Below are 23,343 nucleotides of genomic sequence, written 5' to 3'. Positions count from 1 at the left end.
TAATAGATTTTCACTGAAACGACACTAAAACCTCATTTTCTGTCGAATTCTCAGATCTTTCCCCCTCCTAAAATTCCCAATAGCGTCGAACATTAATCCACACTTCTCAGAATATTCCAGGAAAATTTTCAGGGGCGTACTTACTAACTTTGATAAAAGTAAATTTTAATAAGAATTTCAAGTAATATCCTAAATAGTATAGAAAACACATAGTAAAATAAAGAAGAAAGTAAAATAATAGTGAAAATAAAAATTATCAACTCATGTTGATTCAAATTATAATTTAATTTTAAAAAAAATGACAAAAAAGAAAGAAAATTGTCACAAATAAAAGGTAAACAGAATTTTGATAAATTTCCCGTAGAAAAATCGATTTAATCAACATTTTTATACATTTAGTAGACACATTTCACCATAAAAAATAAATAATGAGTTAAAATGAAAATACAAGTTATTGGAGATTTAAAAAAAAAAGTAAACAATTAAAATATTCATGGTATTGTACAAATAGAAATATGTTACATAAAATTAATTAATTTGATTTGCATTCTCTATTAGAAGCAGTAAGGCCTCTGCGGGAGGCACATATTATAAAAAGCGTCTTTTTTCCAAAAATCCTTTGTCTTCCATCCACACCAACCTTTATTGACAATTGTACTTATATTCTCCGCACCGGTATAATGTGGATCCAAAATTAAAAATCGAACCTCGCCGGTTATATCATTTGTACTAACTCCTAAAATTGTGTGCGCTAAAACACCTCCTCCTGAAATAATTTCATCACAGTTTCAAATTAAACTATAACTAAATTATAGAATTCTCAAAAAAATAAAAATTTCTATATACAATTCTTTTTAAGGGAAAAATATATTTTAGAATTATCACTTTTTCTTTCCTGAGTTCAGGGTGTCTACTACAAAAATTCCCGGCTTTATCCTAATTTTTCCCGATTTTTTTCTCATCAAATTTAAATTTATTTGATTTCGAACATAAATAAATCTATGAATGGCTTCAAAAAATTTTATTAGAGTTTTTATGAATAATTAAATTCTTTTGACGAGTTTCTTTAAATTTTTTGAAAATAATAATATAAATAAAAATAAATAATAATTTTATTAAAAAATTTTTAAAATATAATTTAATTGTGGATAACAATTTAATTATTTATAAAGATAATTGAATTTCTGCGAAGAATTTGATTACTTTTGAAAATAATTGAATTGTTTTTTTTAAATTTTATGAAAATTTATGAAAATAATTGAATTCTTGTAAAGAATATTTTTTAAAAATTATATTCAAAAGAATTTAATGAATCTGAAGAATTTTGCTATTTATGGAAATAATTGAATTCTTGAGAAGAATTTTAATAAAATTTTGAAGAATAATTACATTTTTCGTGAAATTCTATTAAAATTGTATCAAAAATAATTAAAATCTTGCGATAAAATTTTATAATTTATGAAAATAGTTAAAATTTTCCCAAGTATTTTATTAAAATTTTTCCTAAAAAGAACTTTGTTAAATTTTTTTTATATAATTGAATTCCTGTAAAATTTTGCAAAGAATTTTATTAAAATTTTTGAAAATAATTGAATTGTGGAGAACAATTTAATTATTCATAAAAATAATTGAAATTTTGAGAATTTAAAAAACTTTTTAAACATAATTGAATTGCTGGAAGCATTTTTATTACTTTTGAAAATAATTGAATTGTTTTTTAGAATTTTATGGAAATTTATGAAAATAATTGAATTCTTGTGAAGAAATTTTTTTTTAAAATAATATTCAAAAGAATTTAGTAAATCTGAAAAATTTTGCTATTTATGAAAATAATTGAATTTTTGAGAAGAATTTTTTTTACAATTTCTTGAAATAATTGAATTCTTTCGATGAATTTTAATAAAATTTTTATGAATAATTACATTTTTCGAGGAATTTGATTAAAATTGTATTAAAAAGAATTTAAATTCTGCAATGAGTTTTACTATTTATAAAAATAATTGAATATATTGCGAAGAAATTTTTAAAAATAAAATTATAATTACGGTGACTAGCTTCTCTTGATTATTTTCCGAAAATTCAAATAAAATCCTTTAAAAGAATTTAATTATTTTTAACAGAATGTAAAGAAATTTCAATTATTTGTTTATAAAAACTCATTAATCTTGAAACAATAGAATTGAAAAATTCCAAAGCTCTTATTTTCCAGAATTTTCAAACAAACTTTGCGAAAATTTCAATTTTATTAAAAAATTTTAAGTGTGTTTCTTTTTTTAAATTAACTAATAAAAATTTTAATTATTAATCTTCGCACTAAGAAACGTGAATACCTACATTAGAATGTAACTCTTTATAAAATTCAATTATTTGTCAATTATTAAATTAAAATACTTTGAAAATTCGATTTGTTAAAAAGTTTTTAATGAAATTCTTTAACAAATTTAATTATTTTCAGTTAAATTTCACAAAATTTCTATTAATTCGATAATTTTTTTTTTAATTCATTTACATACTATATTTGAATCAGTCACTGATTTTTTACTATCAAATTAATTATTTTTAACTAATTCAAATTTAGAGAATAGTATAAATATCTATAAAAATTGAAATAAAAAGCGATTTTTTAAAAACAAATTAAAATAATAAAACTTCTTTTAATTTGATGAAAAAATTCCTGGCTATCCCAGTTTTTCACGGTGAAATTAAATTCCCGGCTATTTCCCAGTTAGTAGACACCCTGTGAATTTCCTTTTTTAAGTTTTGATTTAACTGATAAGATTTATTGAAGTCAAATACCTATCATAACTGGAGTGCCCTGAGTTTCAAAATGATAGGCAAGATTTGGAACTAAATTTTGCATTTCATCGCCGCTAGATGCGCAGAGAACTTTGATTGAAATATTGAGAAGTGTTTCGAGTACAAAACCAACTTCCGTTGATCCAATCCATTGCTTACTGCCAATAAAGCTGGCGGACTTATCACCTATTTCCACTAGGCACTTTTGTATGTCCTTGTGACTAAGATTAGATTTCTCTGTATATCCCTGTAATCTAAATGAGAAATAAAAAACAATAAAAACAACTAGAAATCATCCTATTTGTTTTTAATTTGAAAAAAAAATCTCATTATTACCTGTACCAAGAGATAATTGTTTGTAAAGAACGATAAGCGCATCCCCATCCGTTATCGTCGAAATTATCCTGCATATAATGATGATAGGAATAACATCCATAAACGAGACTTATCTTTCCGGGTGGAGCTAAAAATTTAATTATTTAATTTTTTCTGACTTTCAACAATTAATTTTTTTGATGCTGATGAATAACCTACTGTTTGAAACGGTAATTGCTTCGTGAGGATTGAAAAGAGGCTCGTTATTACTTAGATCACTGTGGAATTTAACGGCGTTCCCTTCTCGAAATATAGGCCTTGTCATTCCGAGCGCCAATGTCTTGTGTAAACTCATTCGGTATTCGGCTTGAATAAGAATTATTGAATTAGAAATTGAGACTTTTAGTTTTGTCTCGCACATTGGAACAAAACTTGACATCAATTTCTGGCAAAATTGCTTTCAAGCAATTCGTATCTAATTTTAGTAAAATGAGATTAGAAATAAAAAGGGATCTTACAGTTCTCTTTGGCTGTACTTCCGACTAAATATGAAATTGTCAAGAGGTGTCCAAAGTCCGTTGGTTTAAAATGCATTGGAATTGGAAGCCTCATTTCGTGAGTATCATTTTTAATTTGTTCCTCGAAAGACATGCCAATTAATCTGAGATTTCTGCAAACTGATTCAACAAGAACTTCATACAGTCTTGATAATGTTGTATTTCGTTCGACTAGCGATAATGCATCAATCTTTAAATTAAATACCAAATAATCAAAGTGCCCTGGAAATAAAATGCAAATTAATAGTAATAATAATTTCACTATATTCGTAGAAATTAAAAATATTTAGCAAGTATTTCGACTAACGTCTTGTTTGTTGGTGAATCACAGGCGCATATTTTGCAGCACCATCCGCTGCTTTGTCATTTGAAAGTTTTAAAAGCATATCCACTGGAACGGCATTCTAAATTTCAAAATTAATATTTCTTATTAAGATTCGTTAGAAACAATTAAATTTAAAAAAAAATTCTTTCTATGCATTTTTATTCAGCAGGCACTGCTTGGATGAAAAGAAAAAAAAACTTACCACTAGATGTGAACTGCTTTTTCCAGTATTCTTTTGATTGCCGCTATTGTCTTGAGAATTGACAGAATTAAGAATTTCCTTCGCAGAATTTTCTTTGAGATTACCATCAGTGTCGTTTCCAAATAAATAAACATTATTTTGTGGAAAGTGAAAAGCCACTTTTCCCGATGCTATCTGTTTGCGGTTATAAAAGATTTTTGTAATAAAGTTTGTTGCCGGCTTCACAGTGCCCCTTAAAAAGTATTTTAGGGGAAATAGGGGACTGAAAATTAAAAAATAGGGGACCATAAAAATTGGTTAAATAAAGATAAAAATATAATTTATTTATACAGGGTTGCAACAAAAATTTAACTTTATTTTTCCCTCATTTTTTCCTGATTTCCAAACACAACTTTCACTTTTTCCCTGACCCTAAGGAATCTTCTGATTCACTCTCAAAATTATTAGATACTCAAAAAAATTTTCTATTAAATTTATTTACTTTCTTCAAAAGTAAAATTTTTCAAAAACATCCATAGTTTTATTTAAAATCAATATTTAATCATTTTTTTTTCATTGGAATTAAGATGTTCAAAAATTTCAAATTCAAACCTTTTCAAAATGAACAACACATAAGAATATTATTATAAAACATAAAGATGACCGACTGACAAAATCTTTAGTTTATTATTATAAGAATATTGTTACTGTAATTTCTTCAAAATTATTTGTATCATTTCAATTCAATTAACATTTTCTACAATTTTTAACTAAAATTCTATTTTAAATCAATAACATCAATTATTATTCAATTAAACTTTTTCAAAAAAATTAATTCTTCAGAATTGTTAGTTAAAAGTACGAAAAACAATAATTTAATTCTACGAGAAATCAATTATTTAAATACAAAAATAAATAATATTTAATGTTTCTTAAAATTTACTTTTTACGAAGAATTGTATTAACAACTTTTGAAAATAATTAATTTCTTTTAAGAAATTTGATTAAAATTTTAATGAAATTTATTATATTAAAGAATTTTATAACAATTTTTGAAAATAATTGAAAACTTTTTGAAGAATTTTATTAAATTTTTTAAAAATAATTGAATTCATGAGAAGAATTTAAATAATAATTTTTGAAAACAATTAAATTCATGAGAAGAATTTTTTAAAAATTTTAGACAATAATTTAATTCTTGAGAAGAATTTCCCTATCTATTTATAAACATAATTTAATGCTTGATGAGAATTTTAAAAAAAATTTTTAAATAATTTAATTTTTGCAAAGTATTTTATTACTTTTTAAAAGAATTGAATTCTTGTGATGAATTTTGATATTTATCAAAATAATTGAATTTTGGAAAAGAATTTTATTAAAATTCCTTAGAATAATTAATTTTATGGGAAGAATTAATGCGATTTTGTTATTTATCAAGCTAATTGAATTCTTTTGCAAAATTACTTAAAAATTTTTGAAAATAATTGATTTACTGCGACGAATTAAATGTTATTTATGAAAATATTTGAATTATTGTAGCAAATTTTATTGCTTTATTGAATAATTGAATGTTTCTTAAAATTGAATTCTTTCCTCAAGTTTTAATAAAATTTTTAATAATAATTGCATTTTTCAAGGAATTCATTTAAAATTGTATTAAAAATACTTGAAATTCAGTGATGAAAATAATTGAATTCGTAAATGAAATTTTATTATTTATGAAAATAATTGAATCTTTTCGTAGAATTGTATCAACAAATTTTGCTATTTATAAAAATAATTGAATTCTTGACAAGATATTCATTAAAAAATTAATTTCAAAAATTTATCAAAATTCAATTATTTTCAATATTTAGAATTTTAATAAAATTTCACAAAAGAATTCAATTATTTAGAAAGAAATATTAATAACATTTGCCTCAAGAATTCAATTATGTTGAAAAGTAATAAAGATTTTTCGCAAAAATTCAATTATGTTCAAAAATTTTTTTAAATTCTCGTCAGAATTTCAATTTTTTTTAAAGAGTAACAAAATTCTTCTCTAAAATTTAATTTAATAAAATTTTTAATAATAATTGCATTTTTCAAGGAATTTATTTAAAATTGTATTAAAAAATATTTGAAATTCTGCGATGAAAATAATTGAACTCGTAAATTAAAATTTTATTATTTATGAAAATAATTGAATCTTTTCGTAGAATTTTATCAACAAAAGTTTTTTCTATAATTAAATCTGTTGATAAATTTTATGAAAATAGTAAATATTTAAAAACATTGAATTGCGAAAAGATTTTAAAAATAATTGAAATGTTGCAAAGAATTTTATTAAAATTTTTGAAAATAATTTCATTTTTGGCGAAAAATTTTGCTATTTATAAAAATAATTGAATTCTTCTTCTTTAATATTCATTAAAATTTATAAAAAAATAATTTAATTCGTGCAAAGTATTTTATTAAATTTTGTTTAAATATTTGGAATTTTGCCAAGAATTTTATTTAAATTTTTGACAATAATTGTATTTTTTGTCGAAAAATTTTGCTATTTGTAAAAATAATTGAATTCTTGACAAGATATTCATTAAAATTTATTAAAATAATTGAATTCCTGCAAAGGATTTATTATTTTATTAAATTTTATTTAAATAATTGAAATTTTGCCAAGAATTTAATTAAAATTTTTGACAATAATTGAATTCTTGAGATGAATTTTGATATTTATCAAAATAATTGAATTTTGGAAAATAATTTCATTAAAAATCCTTAAAATAATTGATTTTATGGGGAGAATTTTGTTGGTTATCAAGATAATTGAATTCTTTTGCAGAATTACTTGAAATTGAAAACAATTGATTCCCTGCGACGAAAAAATAGAGGAAATTTGCAAAATAGGATACGTTTAGGGGCCAAAATTAAAAAAAAGGGGACTTTTAGGGAAATAGGGGACAGACTGTGAAGCCTGTGTTGGGAGAAAAAAGAAGTAGGTACTTAATTTTGATACACACCTTTTTACGTGACTCTTGAAGAGTATCTACAATATTATCTCTTTCGGCAATTAAAGGAAGACTTGCTAATAGTCGAATATAAACAAAATGCTGACAAACATAATCTTCACTCACAATTTCAAAATCACCAGCAGTTTCTAATTTTTGATGAATGTAGAAAAACGGCTGTACACTCGAATCCTTAGTCCAATATTTTAAAATTAATGGATTATCCGTTACGTCAATATCCTGATAAATTTTTATAATATATTAAATATTCAATTTCATTATTTAAATATTTAATATATTAAAAATTAGTTATAAAAATATTTTTTCTTAGGGGCATGTTTCAATTCAAAGCACGTGACATTATTACTATTTTTAATAAAAGTGATTAATAAAATAATTAATAAAAATAATAGTAAAACCTGAAAAGCGTCTGGAATTTTCTGTTCGCATTGGTCGACAAATAAAACGCCCAACAAATCAATCTCAACGGGCATACTCAGCTGTAAATTGACATTTGAAATTGTGGCCTCCTCCTGTTCTTCATTATTCGATTCTACACTGAATGCCAAAACAGTCAATGCACTTTCGCACATTACACCATAAACATGGCCAGTGACAGCTGTTTTTAATTTACCTAAACGCTAAAGAAGAATAATTTTTTATCAATATTTTTTTTATAATCAATAATATAAAAATAAGTCTTCGACTCGGGGTGATCGATTTCTTCATGTTTTATAATAATTAAACAGATAAAATCATTATTTTATATTATAAGAATATTGTTAATGTAACTTCTTAAAAAATTATTTTCAAAATATTGGTTGTAAATGAAAAATTTTTTTTATAAAAAATAAGATTTTTTAAGAAATGAAATTTTTTTTTCAAAAAGTTCGTTACCTTTAAAAACAATTTTTCTTTTTGAAAAAATCATAATTTCTTTCAAAAAATTAAAATTTCTTTTGTTTTAAAAAATTAAATTTTTATCAAAAAAATTGGTGTTATAAAGGACAATTTTTTCAAAAAATTAAAATATGTCTTTCAAAAAATGAAATTTAAAGAAAAAAATTCTATTTTTTCAAAAATGGAGAATAAAAAAAAACAACTAACGAAATTGTTAATGATTCTTTAATTGACAATAAATTCAGTTTCTAAAAATATAAATATAAAATCACTAACGTAAAAATAATTTTTGCGTTTGACCCTGAAAAGGTAATTATTTTAAAATTCAGCTTCTTTCACTGTTCTCATTATTTTTTTACATAATTTTCTTTTTATAATAATAATAACTATTAACATTTATATTATTTATAATTAATATTTTACTCTTTTTATAATTTAAAATAATTTGTAATATTTTCGAAAAAAATCTCAATTTTGTTAGCAAATAAAACTTCTAAATTCGCCAGAAAATTTTCTTTTTGTTTCACTTATTATACATTCTTTTTAGTGCTAATAATTCTTTATCTCTTGCTTTTTTTACTTCAAAAACAGAAAAAAAATTAAATTAACAAAGTAGAAAAAAAAGTTCTTCTAAAAATGTTTACTGATAATTTGTTATTATTATTATTATTATCTATAATATAAAATAAAACAATCAATTTGCAATGAATTACAGTAAATTAAATCTATTTATTGTTTAACAATTGCAATAAATGAAAAATAAATTTGCATTTTCATTAAAAGCAAAGAATTATTTTCTAGGACAAATTCGTTATTACAAAAAAAAAAATTGTTAAAATATATTCGTAATAAGTGTAAACAAAAAAGGTTACATTATTTTTTCTCTTATAAAAAAACGAACAAATAGAAGATTGTTAAAAAATTTTTTATTTTGTTTCATTCTGAAAATATAAAATGAATATTTAAAAAAAAAACTGCAGAGTATGTTAAAGTATGTGTAGTGAAAATATGTGAGGGAAAATGTTTGAATTATATGTCAAAAAATTAGAGGTTAGCTTTTCTGTTTTAATGAAAATGTTGAAAGAGAAATGATTATTAACACTTACCTCAATCACGTTCGATAAAATTCTAAGGCGAGGCGTCATTATAGAAGATAAAAATTTTTTATTCTCAACTATAAAAACCCATTTAAAAATTCCATACGGGGTTTTTCAAATGCGCCCATAAAATCAAAAAATTGATCAAAATATTTGTGGCCAGCCAAGAGGGAAATAAATTTCTCACAAGTTCCACAAACCGCCGATAGATGTCGCTTACAGTTTTCCGCGGGAAAATTCAATTTATTATTTCTTTAAAAGAATTTTTAAATCTATAAATAGATTTAAAAATTCTTTTAAAGAAATAATAATTTGAATTTTCTTTGAAATAATAATTTGAATATTTTCTTTTATTATTATTATTCTCATTGTTTTATTATTAATTATTTTATGAGGCCTTTGCAGAATAAAATCACTAAATCGCAAAATGTAATTTTTACAAGAGAGAGAAAAGGATAGAAATATCATTTGCCTTTTTCCAGAAAAGGACAAACAATATTTCTATTCTTTTCTCTCTCATGTAAAAATTACGTTTTGCGATTTTAGAGGTTTTATTCATTAGTTCTATTTAAAAATTACTTTTTTTTAGAAAAATATTTATTTATTAGATAAATATATTATTTGGATTTTTTTTTATTCAATAAATGTTTTTAAAAGAACATATTATATAAAAAATTTTTTTCCACTAAATATAAAAATTAGAAATATCAGATAATAATAGGTATAAAAAGGGAAAAACAAAAATCACAATATAGGAGAAATAAAAAAGAATTTAAAATTTGCATAAATTTTGTATATTTGTGGACTTTGGCGCGACTACAGTGTAATCAAAATTTTCAAGACTAATTTTCCTTAGTCTCAATAATTTGATAAATTTTGAATTTTCTAAAATATTCGAATCACTCTGCAAATACAAAAAAAAGAACAATTACATGCAGACTTACAATATACAAATAATATATATATATATAATGTGTGTATTCCTAAGTACATAAGTACGTACATAATACGAAAAAAAGTCCACACAGACAAAAAAAAAAATTTTTATTCTCTACAACTCGGAATTTACGTATATAAAAAATGCAAATCCGATCGTCATTGCTAAGAAAAAGAAACATTTTCCTTTCTTTCATTTTTAAAGAAACAATATTTCCCTTTTTCTAAATTTTTTCTCTCGCTCATATTTAAAATAATAATAATAATAATACACATCAAAAATTGAAGACAAGAAAAAAAGAAAACCAAATTTTCATTTCTTCAGACAAGTCCTATATAAAAAGTGAAAATTAAAAACATTCTTATTCAGCTTCACTTTAAACGAAAATTTTGAAAAGTCCAAAGAAACTATTCTTCCAAGAAGAAATATTAAATCTTTCAAAAAGTAAACCTTTAGTTGACAAATTTATCTAAATCAAAAATGAGCAATTTAAATCAATCATAAAAAAAATGTATCGAACGATTCAGTCTTAATTTTATATTTTTAAATATTGTTTTCAATTTTTTTTTATACTGCAAATTTAATGTGTCGTTCCAAATTTTATGCTCAAAATTTCTTTTCTCCTGGAAAAAAATAATGAAATCAAAAGTCTACTTTTCTTTCTAATCAGTTTTCTTTTTAAACAAACAATATTTTTTTGTTTACTTGAATAACTAATGAATTTTCGAATTGACATACAGAAAAAAAAATAATTTATAGAAAAAAAAATAATGTTAAAACGTGACAAAAAAGTTTAATTAAAAACACTAAAAGACAGTAATTTTATCACAATGGACAAGTATATCCGAAAGTAAAAAAAAAGTGGAAAAAAATTTGTTTAAAAAGCATTCCAAGCATTCCCCCTTGAAATGAGTTTTGATCGTTTCTTTTCCATTTTTATTTGTTTTGTATTTTTTTCCTTTCTCTAAATAAAAACGATCGAAATTCCCCTTTCTTCGAAACTTCATTCCTTGTACTCACAACATTATCAATAAGACGTGCAGAGTTTTTTTTTTAAAAAAAAGATTGCATTACAAATGGTTTATAACTAGTATAAAAAAATGATGCTAATAAGTTTTTAAATAACGCGAGACAATATAGAGCAATTGGCTCTGAAAACACGTTAAAATTGTTTTTTTTCTTCTTCTTCTTCTTCTTTCCCCTTTTAAAACGTAGGATGCGAATACGTTTTTTTGAAACACTTTTTCAGCGTAATTATTTGAATCCGATGTATTTGTGAAATATGTGTATGTGTTTTGTGTGTGTGTGTGGGTGTGTGTGTCTTCCTTTGAATTTTCTTTTTTCGTTTTTAATTAGCTTTTCACAAGGACGCGAGGGTATTTTATTGGCATGTCAGTCTTGCTTCAATCCCCTCCTGGTGTCTAATTACGACTTTTCCTTGCACGGAGGTTCGTTACTACTTTGATTTGCAGTTAGAAATTAATTTTCTGCTAGACACTTTCAAGATCTTCCTCACAATCAAACACTGAACTGTTTCTTGGCAATAGAAGAGACACGTGTCCGAATCTAAAATAAAAATATATTAATAATTAAATGCTAAAAAATGAAGACAGAAATAATCATATATAAATTTATGATTTTTACTGAAATATTGGAAAAATAACAATTTACAGGGTTGCCACAAAAATTTAATTTTGTTTTTCCCTGACTTTTTCTTTTCTAAAAATTCACGCTATAATGCTTTTAATATTCGATTATAATTTAAAGTTTTAAGTGAAATTCATTTTTTAATCAATTCTTATTAGAAAATTTTTCAAGAATTCAATTATTTAAATAGAAAGATAAATAATTTATTAAATAATTGAATATTTCTTAAAATTGAATTTTTATAAAGAATTTTATCAAAATTTTTGAAAAAATAATTGAATTCTTTCGGCGAATTTAAAAAGTAATTTTAAGAATAAATGCAATTTTCTATCAGTTTATGTATTTAAAATTGTATAAAAAATGAGAATGTATTAATTTGAATTCTGCGATAAGTTTTGTTATTTATGAAAATAATTTAATTCTAGCAAAAAATTTTATTAAACATTTTTTTAAAGAATTGAATTCCGAAGAAAAATATTATTTTTATGAAAATAAGTAATTTCTTGTGAAGAATTTTATTAAATTTTTTTTAAATAATTTAATTTCTCAGAATTTTTTAAAACTTTTTTAAAATAATTAAATTTTATCGAGAAATTTCATTCAAAAATTGAAAATAATTGAAATCTAATGATGAATTGTATTGAAAATAATTGAATTGTATAGGAAAATTTTATTAAAATAAAAATTGCACTTTTATTAACTAAATCTTGTAAAAAAATTTTGTCAAAATTTTTTTAAATAATAGAATTTTAAGAAGAATTTTATTTAAATTTTTGAAATAATTGAATTAATGCGAAGAAATTTATAAAAAATTGGTAAGTAATTTGATTTCCGCGAAATTTTTATTAAAATTTGATTTAAATAATTAAATTCTTTTGGAAAATTTTATCAAAATAGTAGATATTAAAAATATCTGAAATGAGGAAAATTTTTGATAATTCAAATTTTGCTAAGAATTTTATTAAAATTTTTAAAAAGAATTAAATTTTAGAGAAGAATTTATTGTTACTATTTAAAAAAAATTGAAATTTTGACGAGAATTTAAAAAAATTTTTTGAACATAATTGAATTTTTGCGAAAAATTTTTATTACTTTTGAAAATAATTGAATTCTTGAGGCAAATGTTATTAATATTTCTTTTTAAATAATTGAATTCTTTTGTGAAAATTTATTAAAATTGTAAATATTGAAAATAATTGAATTTTGATAAATTTTTGAAATTAATTTTTCAATGAATATCTCGTCAAGAATTCAATTATTTTTGTAAATAGCAAAACTTTTCGCCAAAAATTCAATTATTTTCAAAAATTCAAATAAAATTCTTTGCAACATTTCAATTATTTTTAAAAGTTTTTCGCAATTCAATGTTTTTAAATATTAACTATTTTCATAAAATTTATCAACAGATTTAATTATAGAAAAAACTTGTTGATACAATTCTACGAGAAGATTAAATTATTTTCATAAATAATAAAATTTCATTTACGAATTCAATTATTTTCATCGCAGAATTTCAAATGTTTTTAATACAATTTTAAATAAATTCCTTGAAAAATGCAATTATTATTAAAAATTTTATTAAAACTTGAGGAAAGAATTCAATTTTAAGAAACATTCAATTATTCAATAAAACAATATAATTCGTTCCAATAATTCAAGTATTTTCATAAATAACATTTAATTCATCGCAGAAAATCAATCATTTTCAAAAATTTTTAAGTAATTTTGTAAAAGAATTCAATTAGCTTGATAAACAACAAAATCGCATAAATTATTCCCATAAAATCAATTATTCTAAGGAATTTTAATAAAATTCTTTTCCAAAATTCAATTATTTTGATAAATATCAATATTCATCACAAGAACTCAATTCTTTTGAAAAGTAATAAAATACTTTGCAGAAATTAAATTATTTTCAAAATTTTTAAAAAATTCTCGTCAAGAATTAAATTATCTTTATAAATAGATAGGAAAATTCTTCTCAAAAATTAAATTATTGTCAAAAAATTTTTTTAAAATTCTTCTCAAGAAGTCAATTATTGTCAAAAATTTTTTTAAAAATTCTTCTCATCAATTCAGTTGTTTTCAAAAATTATTATTTAAATTCTTCTTAGAAATTCAATTATTTTTAAAAATTTAATAACTTAGAATGTTTTCAGGACCTTAATTTTTGTCAAATTAATATTTTTTTTAAAAATTTAATAAAATTCTTCAAAAAGTTTTCAATTATTTTCAAAAATTGTTATAAAATTCTTTAATATAACAAATTTAATTAAAATTGTAATTAAATTTCTTAAAAAAAAATTAAATATTTTCAAAAGTTGTTAATATAATTCTTCGTAAAAATTAAATTTTAAGAAACATTCAATATTATTTATTTTTGTATTTAAATAATAAATTGATTTCTCGTAGGATTAAATTATTATTTTTCGTACTTTTAACTAACAATTTTGTAGAATTAATTTTTTTGAAAAAGTTTAATTGATGTTATTGATTTAAAGTAGAATTTTAGTTAAAAATTCTAAAAAATGTTAATTGAATTGAAATGATACAAATAATTTTGAAGAAATTACAGTAACAATATTCTTATAATAATAAACTAATGATTTTGTCAGTCGGTCATCTTTATGATTCATAATATTCTTATGAGTTGTTCAATTTGAAAAGGTTTGAATTTGATATTTTTGAACATCTTAATTCCATTGAAAAAAATGATTAAATATTTATTTAAAAAAGAAGTTATTGATGTTTTGGAATAATTTTACTTTTAAAGAAATTTGTAAATAAATGTAATTGAACATTTTTTTTGAGTATCTAATAATTTTGAGAGTGAATCAGAATATTCTTTAGGGTCAGGAAAAAAGTCAAATTTGTGTTTGGAAATCAGGGAAAAGTCAGGGATTTTTTAATTTTCAGTCCCGTATTTCCCCTAAAATACTTTTGAGGGGCACTGTGAAGCCTGTATACCTAATTGTATTTTTTATAAATGTTATTTAACGTCTTCATGTGTATATTCATTACTGTTTTCTATTTTATTTATGTATTTTCTAATTATTTTTCCTTCTTGAAGAGAAAATCCTATTAATTTCGAAACAGGGAAATTTAATATTAAAATCCACTTGTCCGAATGCATTCGTCTACTTTATTACTCACTATTTTAATAAATGAATAAAAAAGTAATTGTGTAAAATACTCACTTGCTGCTTTTATATTTTTCTTGAATTGCTTGCTGCTGTAGGTTGTTGGCATTGTTGAAGGTGCGCTGCAAGCATATAATACAGGCTTTCAGATCCTGTAAACTGTAGCCAGAGGAGAGTTCCAATTCATGAGGCCAGACTTCTTCATTGAGAGTGTGTCGTGCCAATGAAACGGACGACGCTGCTAAAATACTTGGCAAGAAATGCAAATATGGATCCGCTTCCAGCAATGATAATTCACATAAGTACTGAAAATATTACGAAAATTAAAATTTTTTTCTTTACATTTTTTTAATAAAAATAAATCTGATGAAAGAATATAAAGAAAATTTGAACTGACCATTGCTAAAAATTGACTCTTTTCAGAGAGATTATTGCTCGTGCAATATTCCATAAGAAATGAAAGCGGAGTGGGTACAGTAAGATCAAAAGACAACACTCGAAGAATTAAGTGTTCCATTCTCAAAACTTGCTTCTTTGAGTATGTATCGTCAGTGATGAAAACAAATTCACCAACATCTGGTGGATAAATCTCCTCGTATTTTCTGTAAATATTTTATATATTCTGTTATTATTATCATTACTATTAATATTATCATTAATTATTATTGCTGCTATTATTATTATCATTATTATTATTATTATTATTATTATTATTATTATTATTATTATTATTATTATTATTATTATTATTATTATTATTATTATTATTATTATTATTATTATTATCACTAATTGTTATTATAATTATGACAGTTTTAGAAAAAATAAAAAAGTTAAAACACTTAAAATTGGACCTATCCCAACTTGTTCGTCTTGAAAAACGAACTAATTTCTTGTAACTTTAAGTATGAAAGAATTTATTGTTGTTGGAAAAATGGTGAAATTGGAAAATTGTTTTTTTAAATATATACTCACGATGCGATAAACATTGCGGCGGTGCCAACAAGTTGTAGTTTTGCTCTAACGACACTCATATAGGAAAGAAATCGATCAATATAAGAAACAGCGAGGTAAAGGGTCTCGCTTTGTAATCGATATTCCTCAGCGACTTCAACTAACCAATCGACCAATATTGAACGCATTAAATGAGTAATGTCTGGCTGCTTCTTCATGTATCCAGCTTTTGGTCTGTGCACAGTCTACGAGAAAAATGTTTTTTTTTTTAATTTTTAGGCATTCTTGTTCATCAAAATTAATAATATAAAATATTTATAGAATATTTATTAAAATCTATAAAATAAATTAATATACTGAATAGTTATATAGAATACAATAAGTTTCAATTTTTATCTGAAATTGAAAATCGTGATCTAACCATAAAATTGTTATAAATAAATATAAATAATGTAAATTTCGATAAAAAAGAAGAAAGTATAAAAAAGTGAGTTATAACTGATTAAGTTGACCTTCAGTTTTATTTTAAACTATCAAAAATAAATGCGTCAACTTTCAAACATAAATTTTTTTTTGATTGAATTAGTTTATTTCGAGGTAAAAATAAAGCGTCTTTTGGTATTTATCTTTTGCACATATTTTGAAGAATTTTTGTTTCGCAGTAAAATTTATCTAAATATCTTGAAATTTTGAAATTTCACTGATTTCTAAATTTAATTATTCAAAACTTGAATAATTTTGTTAAATAAATTCTTAAATACTTTAGATTTGTTTTTCCACGAGAAATAAAATTAAAAAAATTCTAATTAAAAACCTTCTGAAATTTAACAATTTCTAGAAATTACAAATGTAACTCTTTTAAAATTGAATTATTTTCTATAATTTTTAACTAAACTTCTTCTCTAAATCAATTATTTTTAATAATTTTCAAAAAGTTTCTCGAGAATTCAATAAATTTAAATACAAAAATTCAATTTTTTATAATAATTTTAAATTTTTTAAAGTTAAACTAAAAAAAAAATTTCTAATTAATTTTGGGAAGATAATAATTGAATAATCAAAATTTGGCAAAATCGTTAAATAATCAGGGTGGCCGCAAGATTGACTTTATCAATTTCCCTGACATTTTACTGACATAACAACGAATTTCCCTGACAAAAATTTTTTTGTTTAGAGCAAAAAATGTATTGCATGACAGTCTTAATTTCTTTAATTGCCCTGACAAAAAAATTTTTCCTGACATTTCCCTGACTTTACTGACAAAAAATTTTTTTTCCTGACATTTCCCTTCTTCTTTAATTGCCCTGACAAAAAAATTTTTCCTGACATTTCCCTGACTTTACTGACAAAAAATTTTTTTCCTGACATTTCCCTGACTTTACTGACAAAATATTTTTTCCCTGACATTTCCCTGACTTTACTGACTTTACATGTGGCCACCCTGATAATAATTAAATTTTTGAAAAATATGGAAAAAATAATCAAACTTTGGAAGAATTTTAATTATAAATATGATCACGATTTCTCCGAAATTTTAATAAGTCTAAAAAAGTAAAATTTCTTATAAATTGTTAAAATCTTTAATTTACTTTTTTCGAAGGTAAATGAATTTTAAAAAATAATAGTAAAACAATTCCAAGAATGAGTTTTTTTTAAATATTTAATGTAATTTTCAAAAATTATTGAATTTCTTAAAAGAATTTTTTGAATAACTTGAAAAAAACTAATTAATTTTTTTAAAAAATTTAATTAAAAATTCTCAACCTTATTATTTTTTCCAAAATATAAAAATAATTCTAAAAAATGTAAAGTTATTATTTTTTGTACGTGTTTGAATTTTCGGAAATACGTAATTGAAAATATTGCAAATAATTGAATTTAAAAAAAATTAAACTTAAAAAATTTTGATAATTACTTCTTTTAAAAATATTTTAATATAAGTTTTAGAAGATAATTTTCATTAATTTTCATTTTTAAATTTACAATTGCAGATTTTTCATTAGCTAATATTTTTCAGAATTTAATTATTTTCATATAATTATTTCATTATTTTCATTTTTCATGTTATTAAAATTCTTCAAAAGATGATTTTCAAAAATTGCATTAAAATACTTGAAAAAAATCAATAATTTCCAATTCAATTTTACAAAATTTCAAATATATTTAAAATAATTTTTAAAGATTTGTCTGATTATTTTTCACACTATAAAAATCGAAATAAGTTGCATTTTATACTAAAAATTTGGTATTTTGTTGCTATATTCGCAAAAATTAGCATTTTTTTAAAATAGTCGAAAAAAGTTTTTAAAAAAGTCATAATAATTATGATTTTTTTAATCTTTTTCTGTAGTGTTTGTAACTTTCTCTGAATTTTTAATCAAAATTTTCATTAAAATTTTTAGAAAAAAATTAGTAAAGTTAACTTAAGTATTGGGAAAATTTTCTTCAAAAAAAAATTAATATTAAAAATTGTTATTTCCAGAACAACTTTGACTATTTTCAACGACAATTTTCTTATATAAAAAATAGAAAAATTTACTTTAAAAATAGTGCATAAAATTTACTTAAAAATAATTTTTAATAGTTAATTTTAATGTTTGAAAATCTAAAATTTTTCCAAAGTTTGCGAAAAGTAAAACTTTTTATCTTCAAACATAACTAAAAATTTTTCTAACTTACAAAAAACGACAATTTTTACAAGTTTTTCTTAAAAGTCAGGGATAAAGGGAAGAAAATTGATAATTTTAGGTGTTTTAGTGGATTTTAATAATTTAAGGGGATAAAAAAGGGGAAAAGGGAAAAAAAGGAGAATAAGTAAAAAAAATCGTGGAAAAAGGAAAGAAAATGTATAATTTTAGGTGTTTTAGGGGATTTTAATAATTTAAGGGGATATAAAAAAGGAAAAGGGGACTAACTGTGATCCATGTAATTAATTGCAATTATTAAAAATGAAAAATTTGATTTTCTCTTTACCTCAGCACTCCTTAGATAATTGTAAATATCAGCCCGATATTCATTGACTTCAAAGAAATTTGTTCTAATTGCCTTATTAATTTCGGCTTTTGTTCGGCTATCCTTTTTCAATGAATCGGAAAATGATGAAATCGATTTTTCAAGTGACATTGGACATTCGACATTATCTTTTTTTAAATCATCATCATCATTATCATTATCATTATCATCATGATGAATTTGAATTGTACTCGTGACAATCTTGTTAATTGGAGTTGGACTCACTTGCAATGTTGGCTTTTCCTTTTCAACTTTTATCGTTGTCACTTGCTCACTTACATGTTTTATTTTCAATTCTTTACCCTCATTTGTCTCGCGCAATGCAACAGACGTCTCTTCTTGTAATTTATCCTCATAAATTTGGAACATTGTGTCTTCCTTTCTATCATCGCAGACATGAAATTGCTGTTCATAATTAATTGGAATATAATTTTTTCCCTTCGACTTTTCATCCTTGCAATTTTCCTAAATTTAAAAAAAAACGAAATTATTTTAAAATTAATAAAATAATTCAAAAATTAATAAAATAATTCAAAAATTAATCAAATAATTTCAAAATTAATCGAATAACTTCAAAATTAATCAAATAATTTCAGAATTAATCAAATAATTTCAAAATTAATCAAATAATTTCAAAATTAATCAAATAATACCAAAATTAATCAAATAATTCCAAAAAAGGAATTAAAATACTTGATATTAAAAATTTTTTTTAATATAAAATAACTAAATAACTAAAAATTATTTTTTATAAAATAATGAGAGGTTCTAAAGTTTTGAACGTTCAAATGAACAAAAGTTTTTTCTTTTTTAATATTTTTCAATATTTTTATACAAAAAAGAAAAACAATTAAAATTGAACATTTTCCTAGTTAAGAATTAATCTTTTTAATGAAATAATTTTGTTTATAAAAAAATAAATTAAAAAATAATAAAAAATATCGTTTATTTGAACTTTAACTTTAAAAACTTTAGGGACATAATGAAAATTTATTTAAAAAGGAAAAGAATAATTAAAAAAATGGAATATTGGAGTTTTTTATAAAATAAAAATTAAAAATGAAGAAAATACAATTCAAATAAATAAATATACAAATTAATTAATAGAAAATAATTAAAACTAAGAATATAAAATAAACTTATTGCGCATGACTTGAATATATTTAAGTAAAATTATGTTAATATATTTTTCGATAGAGAAATTATAAAAAATATTAAAAAGTAAAAATTCCAACTTTGATTTTGTTTTAACAATTTAAATTCTCGTAAAATTTTATTTAAATATTATTTTCGTTTTATTTTATATTTAACGGTTTAAAAAAACTTCGTTAGAAAAATTCCCCTGTTAAAATTGGGAGCTTGAGTGGAATTTATTTTCCGATCGAACGAAGCGAGATAATAAATAACGCACAAGGCGTCTAAAGACAATGCTAATTTTACCAAAAATGGGAGTGAATTTAAAATTCAGGGTTAACGAAGCAAAACGGTCAAAAAAATATTCCCAAACAATTTTTTCCCCCCCTTTTCAAAAAGGAAGCGTCGGAAAAATATTAGAGAAAAATTATGCTTTTCGAAGGAAAATATAAACAAAATTAGAAGAAAATCTACAAATAAACAGGATAAATGATCATAAGCGTCCTTGAAAAGGTAAAATTCTACCGACAAACGGAAAAGAATTAAGAAAATAAGCGAGTGTGAGAGAGAAAGAGAAAAAATACTCACCGGTTTTGATGCTCGTGAACAATTATTTTGTAAGACTCCAAGTACAGCTCGTTTTTGTTGTTGATTTTGATTTTGTAGTGGCACCGAAGCATTTTCCTTGCCCTGTCGTCGAATATCAGCGATAACGCGATTTTCCTGATCCTCATGTACACGAATAGTAGCCATGATTTTATATTTTTTGTTCACTGCTATTACACGGAAAAATTATAATTCAACTGACTCCTTGATATTTTTGGAAGACCGAATTTTTTTTTGACGTTTCGCGTAATAATATAGTTTGTACAAGAGAGGAAAATTTTTGTGTAATTATTTATTGAGACATTTTCTCTGAAAAAAAAAATGAGAGGGAAAGGAGAGGATACTTCGGTGCTTTCCGAACACCAAACAAACTCTTTTATCCGCAGCACACGTTGGCCGTTTAATTTCAAACAAACGACTCCATATAACTAAAGCCCAACCTTCTTGCCTACACTGGCAGTTGACAACAAGCTTTCTTTAAAATTGACCTATGAGCCAACGGGAAACAAATATGCGGGAGTTGACGACCAATGGGAGCACTGCAGTCACATGCGCAATGAGCTTATCAACATATGTTCTGAAATCTATCAAAAAATGTTTCTATGTATTCATGAAAATGATGAAAGTTACCATCAGGGTTGGGAATGTATAAAGCTTAAATGTGTGTGTTGTTTTTATCTCGGAATAAAAAAGAACAGAATTATTTATTATTTTTGATTTTATGTGAAAATATTTATAATAATTATAGATAAATCTATTGTGCTTAGAAAATAGAATTGCAAATGCCGTGCATTCAAGGAAAAAGAATAGAAATTGCATTCGTTCTATCTCATATAAATTATGGGGTGCTACTCTCTGTACCAAAAACATAAGTTCGAATGCTCATTATGCCGAATTTACAATTTAGAAATGACCAGATACGCGAATCCTCAATAACCTAAATTGTATATTGAATGAAATTCAAAAGTAGGGAATAATCATTTGATATATTCTGCATATGGAGAATATTATTTTAAACTAATTCTTTTTTTCCACAATTTGAAATTATTGCAATTTTTATTTTTGGAATTTCCACTTTACCTACATTTTAATAGATCGAAACGTAAAATATCAGAATTGACATTTAATTGAAATATGATGGAGAATAAATATATATTCACTGAATAAAAAGATTAAATAATTATTAAATGTTTGAATTTAATAAAAACATATTGTTCAAAAGTTACAGTGCGAATTGTACAGAATATATATTAATAAGAAATATAATTTGGCAGAATGTCGATTCGATCGATTTTATATTTGCAAGAAATTCAATTTGACAGAATATCAATTTATAAGAAACACGTTTTCGTAGAACTTTAACTTGTCAGAATTGTAATTTTGTAGAATATTAATATTGGCAAATCTAATTTTGGTAGAAATCTGCTTTATCAGAATGATCACATGTTCGAATCCTCAAAAGTTAGAATTCCATTTTTACCGAAAATGGATTCCACATAAATATTTGGCGCAAATTTTAAAATCGACCAATCAGAAATCAGAATTTTAAAATTTGCGCCAAATATTTATGTGGAATCCATTTTCGGTAAAAATGGAATTCTAACTTTTGAGGATTCGAACATGTGATCATTCTGATAAAGCAGATTTCTACCAAAATTAGATTTGCCAATATTAATATTCTACAAAATTACAATTCTGACAAGTTAAAGTTCTACGAAAACGTGTTTCTTATAAATTGATATTCTGTCAAATTGAATTTCTTGCAAATATAAAATCGATCGAATCGACATTCTGCCAAATTATATTTCTTATTAATATATATTCTGTACAATTCGCACTGTAACTTTTGAACAATATGTTTTTATTAAATTCAAACATTTAATAATTATTTAATCTTTTTATTCAGTGAATATATATTTATTCTCCATCATATTTCAATTAAATGTCAATTCTGATATTTTACGTTTCGATCTATTAAAATGTAGGTAAAGTGGAAATTCCAAAAATAAAAATTGCAATAATTTCAAATTGTGGAAAAAAAGAATTAGTTTAAAATAATATTCTCCATATGCAGAATATATCAAATGATTATTCCCTACTTTTGAATTTCATTCAATATACAATTTAGGTTATTGAGGATTCGCGTATCTGGTCATTTCTAAATTGTAAATTCGGCATAATGAGCATTCGAACTTATGTTTTTGGTACAGAGGGTAGCACCCCTAAATTATGCTTTCCTTCCGGTTTGATCAGGAATTTCAGGAAAGGCCCACTTTCTATATTCTTTATAGTTCATGTCAATAATTCCAACGGAATTCTGCTTTTCTATTGGCTGGTTAGGGAGCATTTACACCTTCTGTAAAAATTGTCTAGAACGGAAAATTTACACTGGAGTAAAAGAGATAGACATACAGTCTGTCTTTCTTACTCCAATGAAAAATTTTCCGTTCTGGAAATTTTCACCGAAGGTGTAAATGCTCCCTTATTTAGACTATAGAAGGTAAGCAAACTTCGTGAAATTAGTGCCTTCCCTGGCACTAATTTATATATTTACTTTAAATAAATAATTTATTTATTTACTTAAATAAATAATTTATTTATTTACTTAAATAAATAAAATAAATAAAAAATTGGTAAAACCGAAAGCAGAATTTCATGAGAGTGAAAAAGATAGTGCTATCGATTATCTCTCTTGCACTCATTATTTTCTACTTTTACGTGGGAGTGCACCCTTAAACTCAACAATACAGTC

At 23.0% G+C, this 23,343-nt stretch overlaps 2 protein-coding genes across 2 annotated transcripts; both read right to left on the bottom strand.

Annotated features, from left to right (window-relative positions):
* Positions 1–371: 371 nt before the first annotated feature.
* LOC122505857 (ufm1-specific protease 2) lies at positions 372–9,334 on the bottom strand. The gene is made up of 10 exons (XM_043617720.1): positions 9,171–9,334; positions 7,584–7,805; positions 7,177–7,404; positions 4,196–4,369; positions 3,976–4,072; positions 3,630–3,890; positions 3,331–3,477; positions 3,133–3,259; positions 2,797–3,050; positions 372–766 (listed from the first exon to the last, which is right to left on the bottom strand). The coding sequence occupies exons 1-10, from the start codon at positions 9,207–9,209 to the stop codon at positions 555–557; spliced, it is 1,761 nt and encodes a 586-aa protein (XP_043473655.1). The 5' UTR covers positions 9,210–9,334; the 3' UTR covers positions 372–554.
* Positions 9,335–10,658: 1,324 nt separating this feature from the next.
* On the bottom strand, positions 10,659–21,003 carry LOC122505862 (cyclin-A2). Its single transcript, XM_043617724.1, has 6 exons — positions 20,574–21,003; positions 18,813–19,316; positions 15,861–16,084; positions 15,283–15,487; positions 14,943–15,190; positions 10,659–11,664 (listed from the first exon to the last, which is right to left on the bottom strand). Exons 1-6 carry the CDS (start codon positions 20,736–20,738, stop codon positions 11,589–11,591), a joined length of 1,422 nt encoding a protein of 473 aa, XP_043473659.1. The 5' UTR covers positions 20,739–21,003; the 3' UTR covers positions 10,659–11,588.
* Positions 21,004–23,343: the final 2,340 nt, after the last annotated feature.

This window comes from Leptopilina heterotoma, unplaced genomic scaffold, assembly GCF_015476425.1.
Source record: "Leptopilina heterotoma isolate Lh14 unplaced genomic scaffold, ASM1547642v1 Lhet_38, whole genome shotgun sequence".
Taxonomy (NCBI): domain Eukaryota; kingdom Metazoa; phylum Arthropoda; class Insecta; order Hymenoptera; family Figitidae; genus Leptopilina; species Leptopilina heterotoma.
Note: the sequence above shows the minus strand (reverse complement) of the source record. Positions and strands in the feature narration are given on the sequence as shown.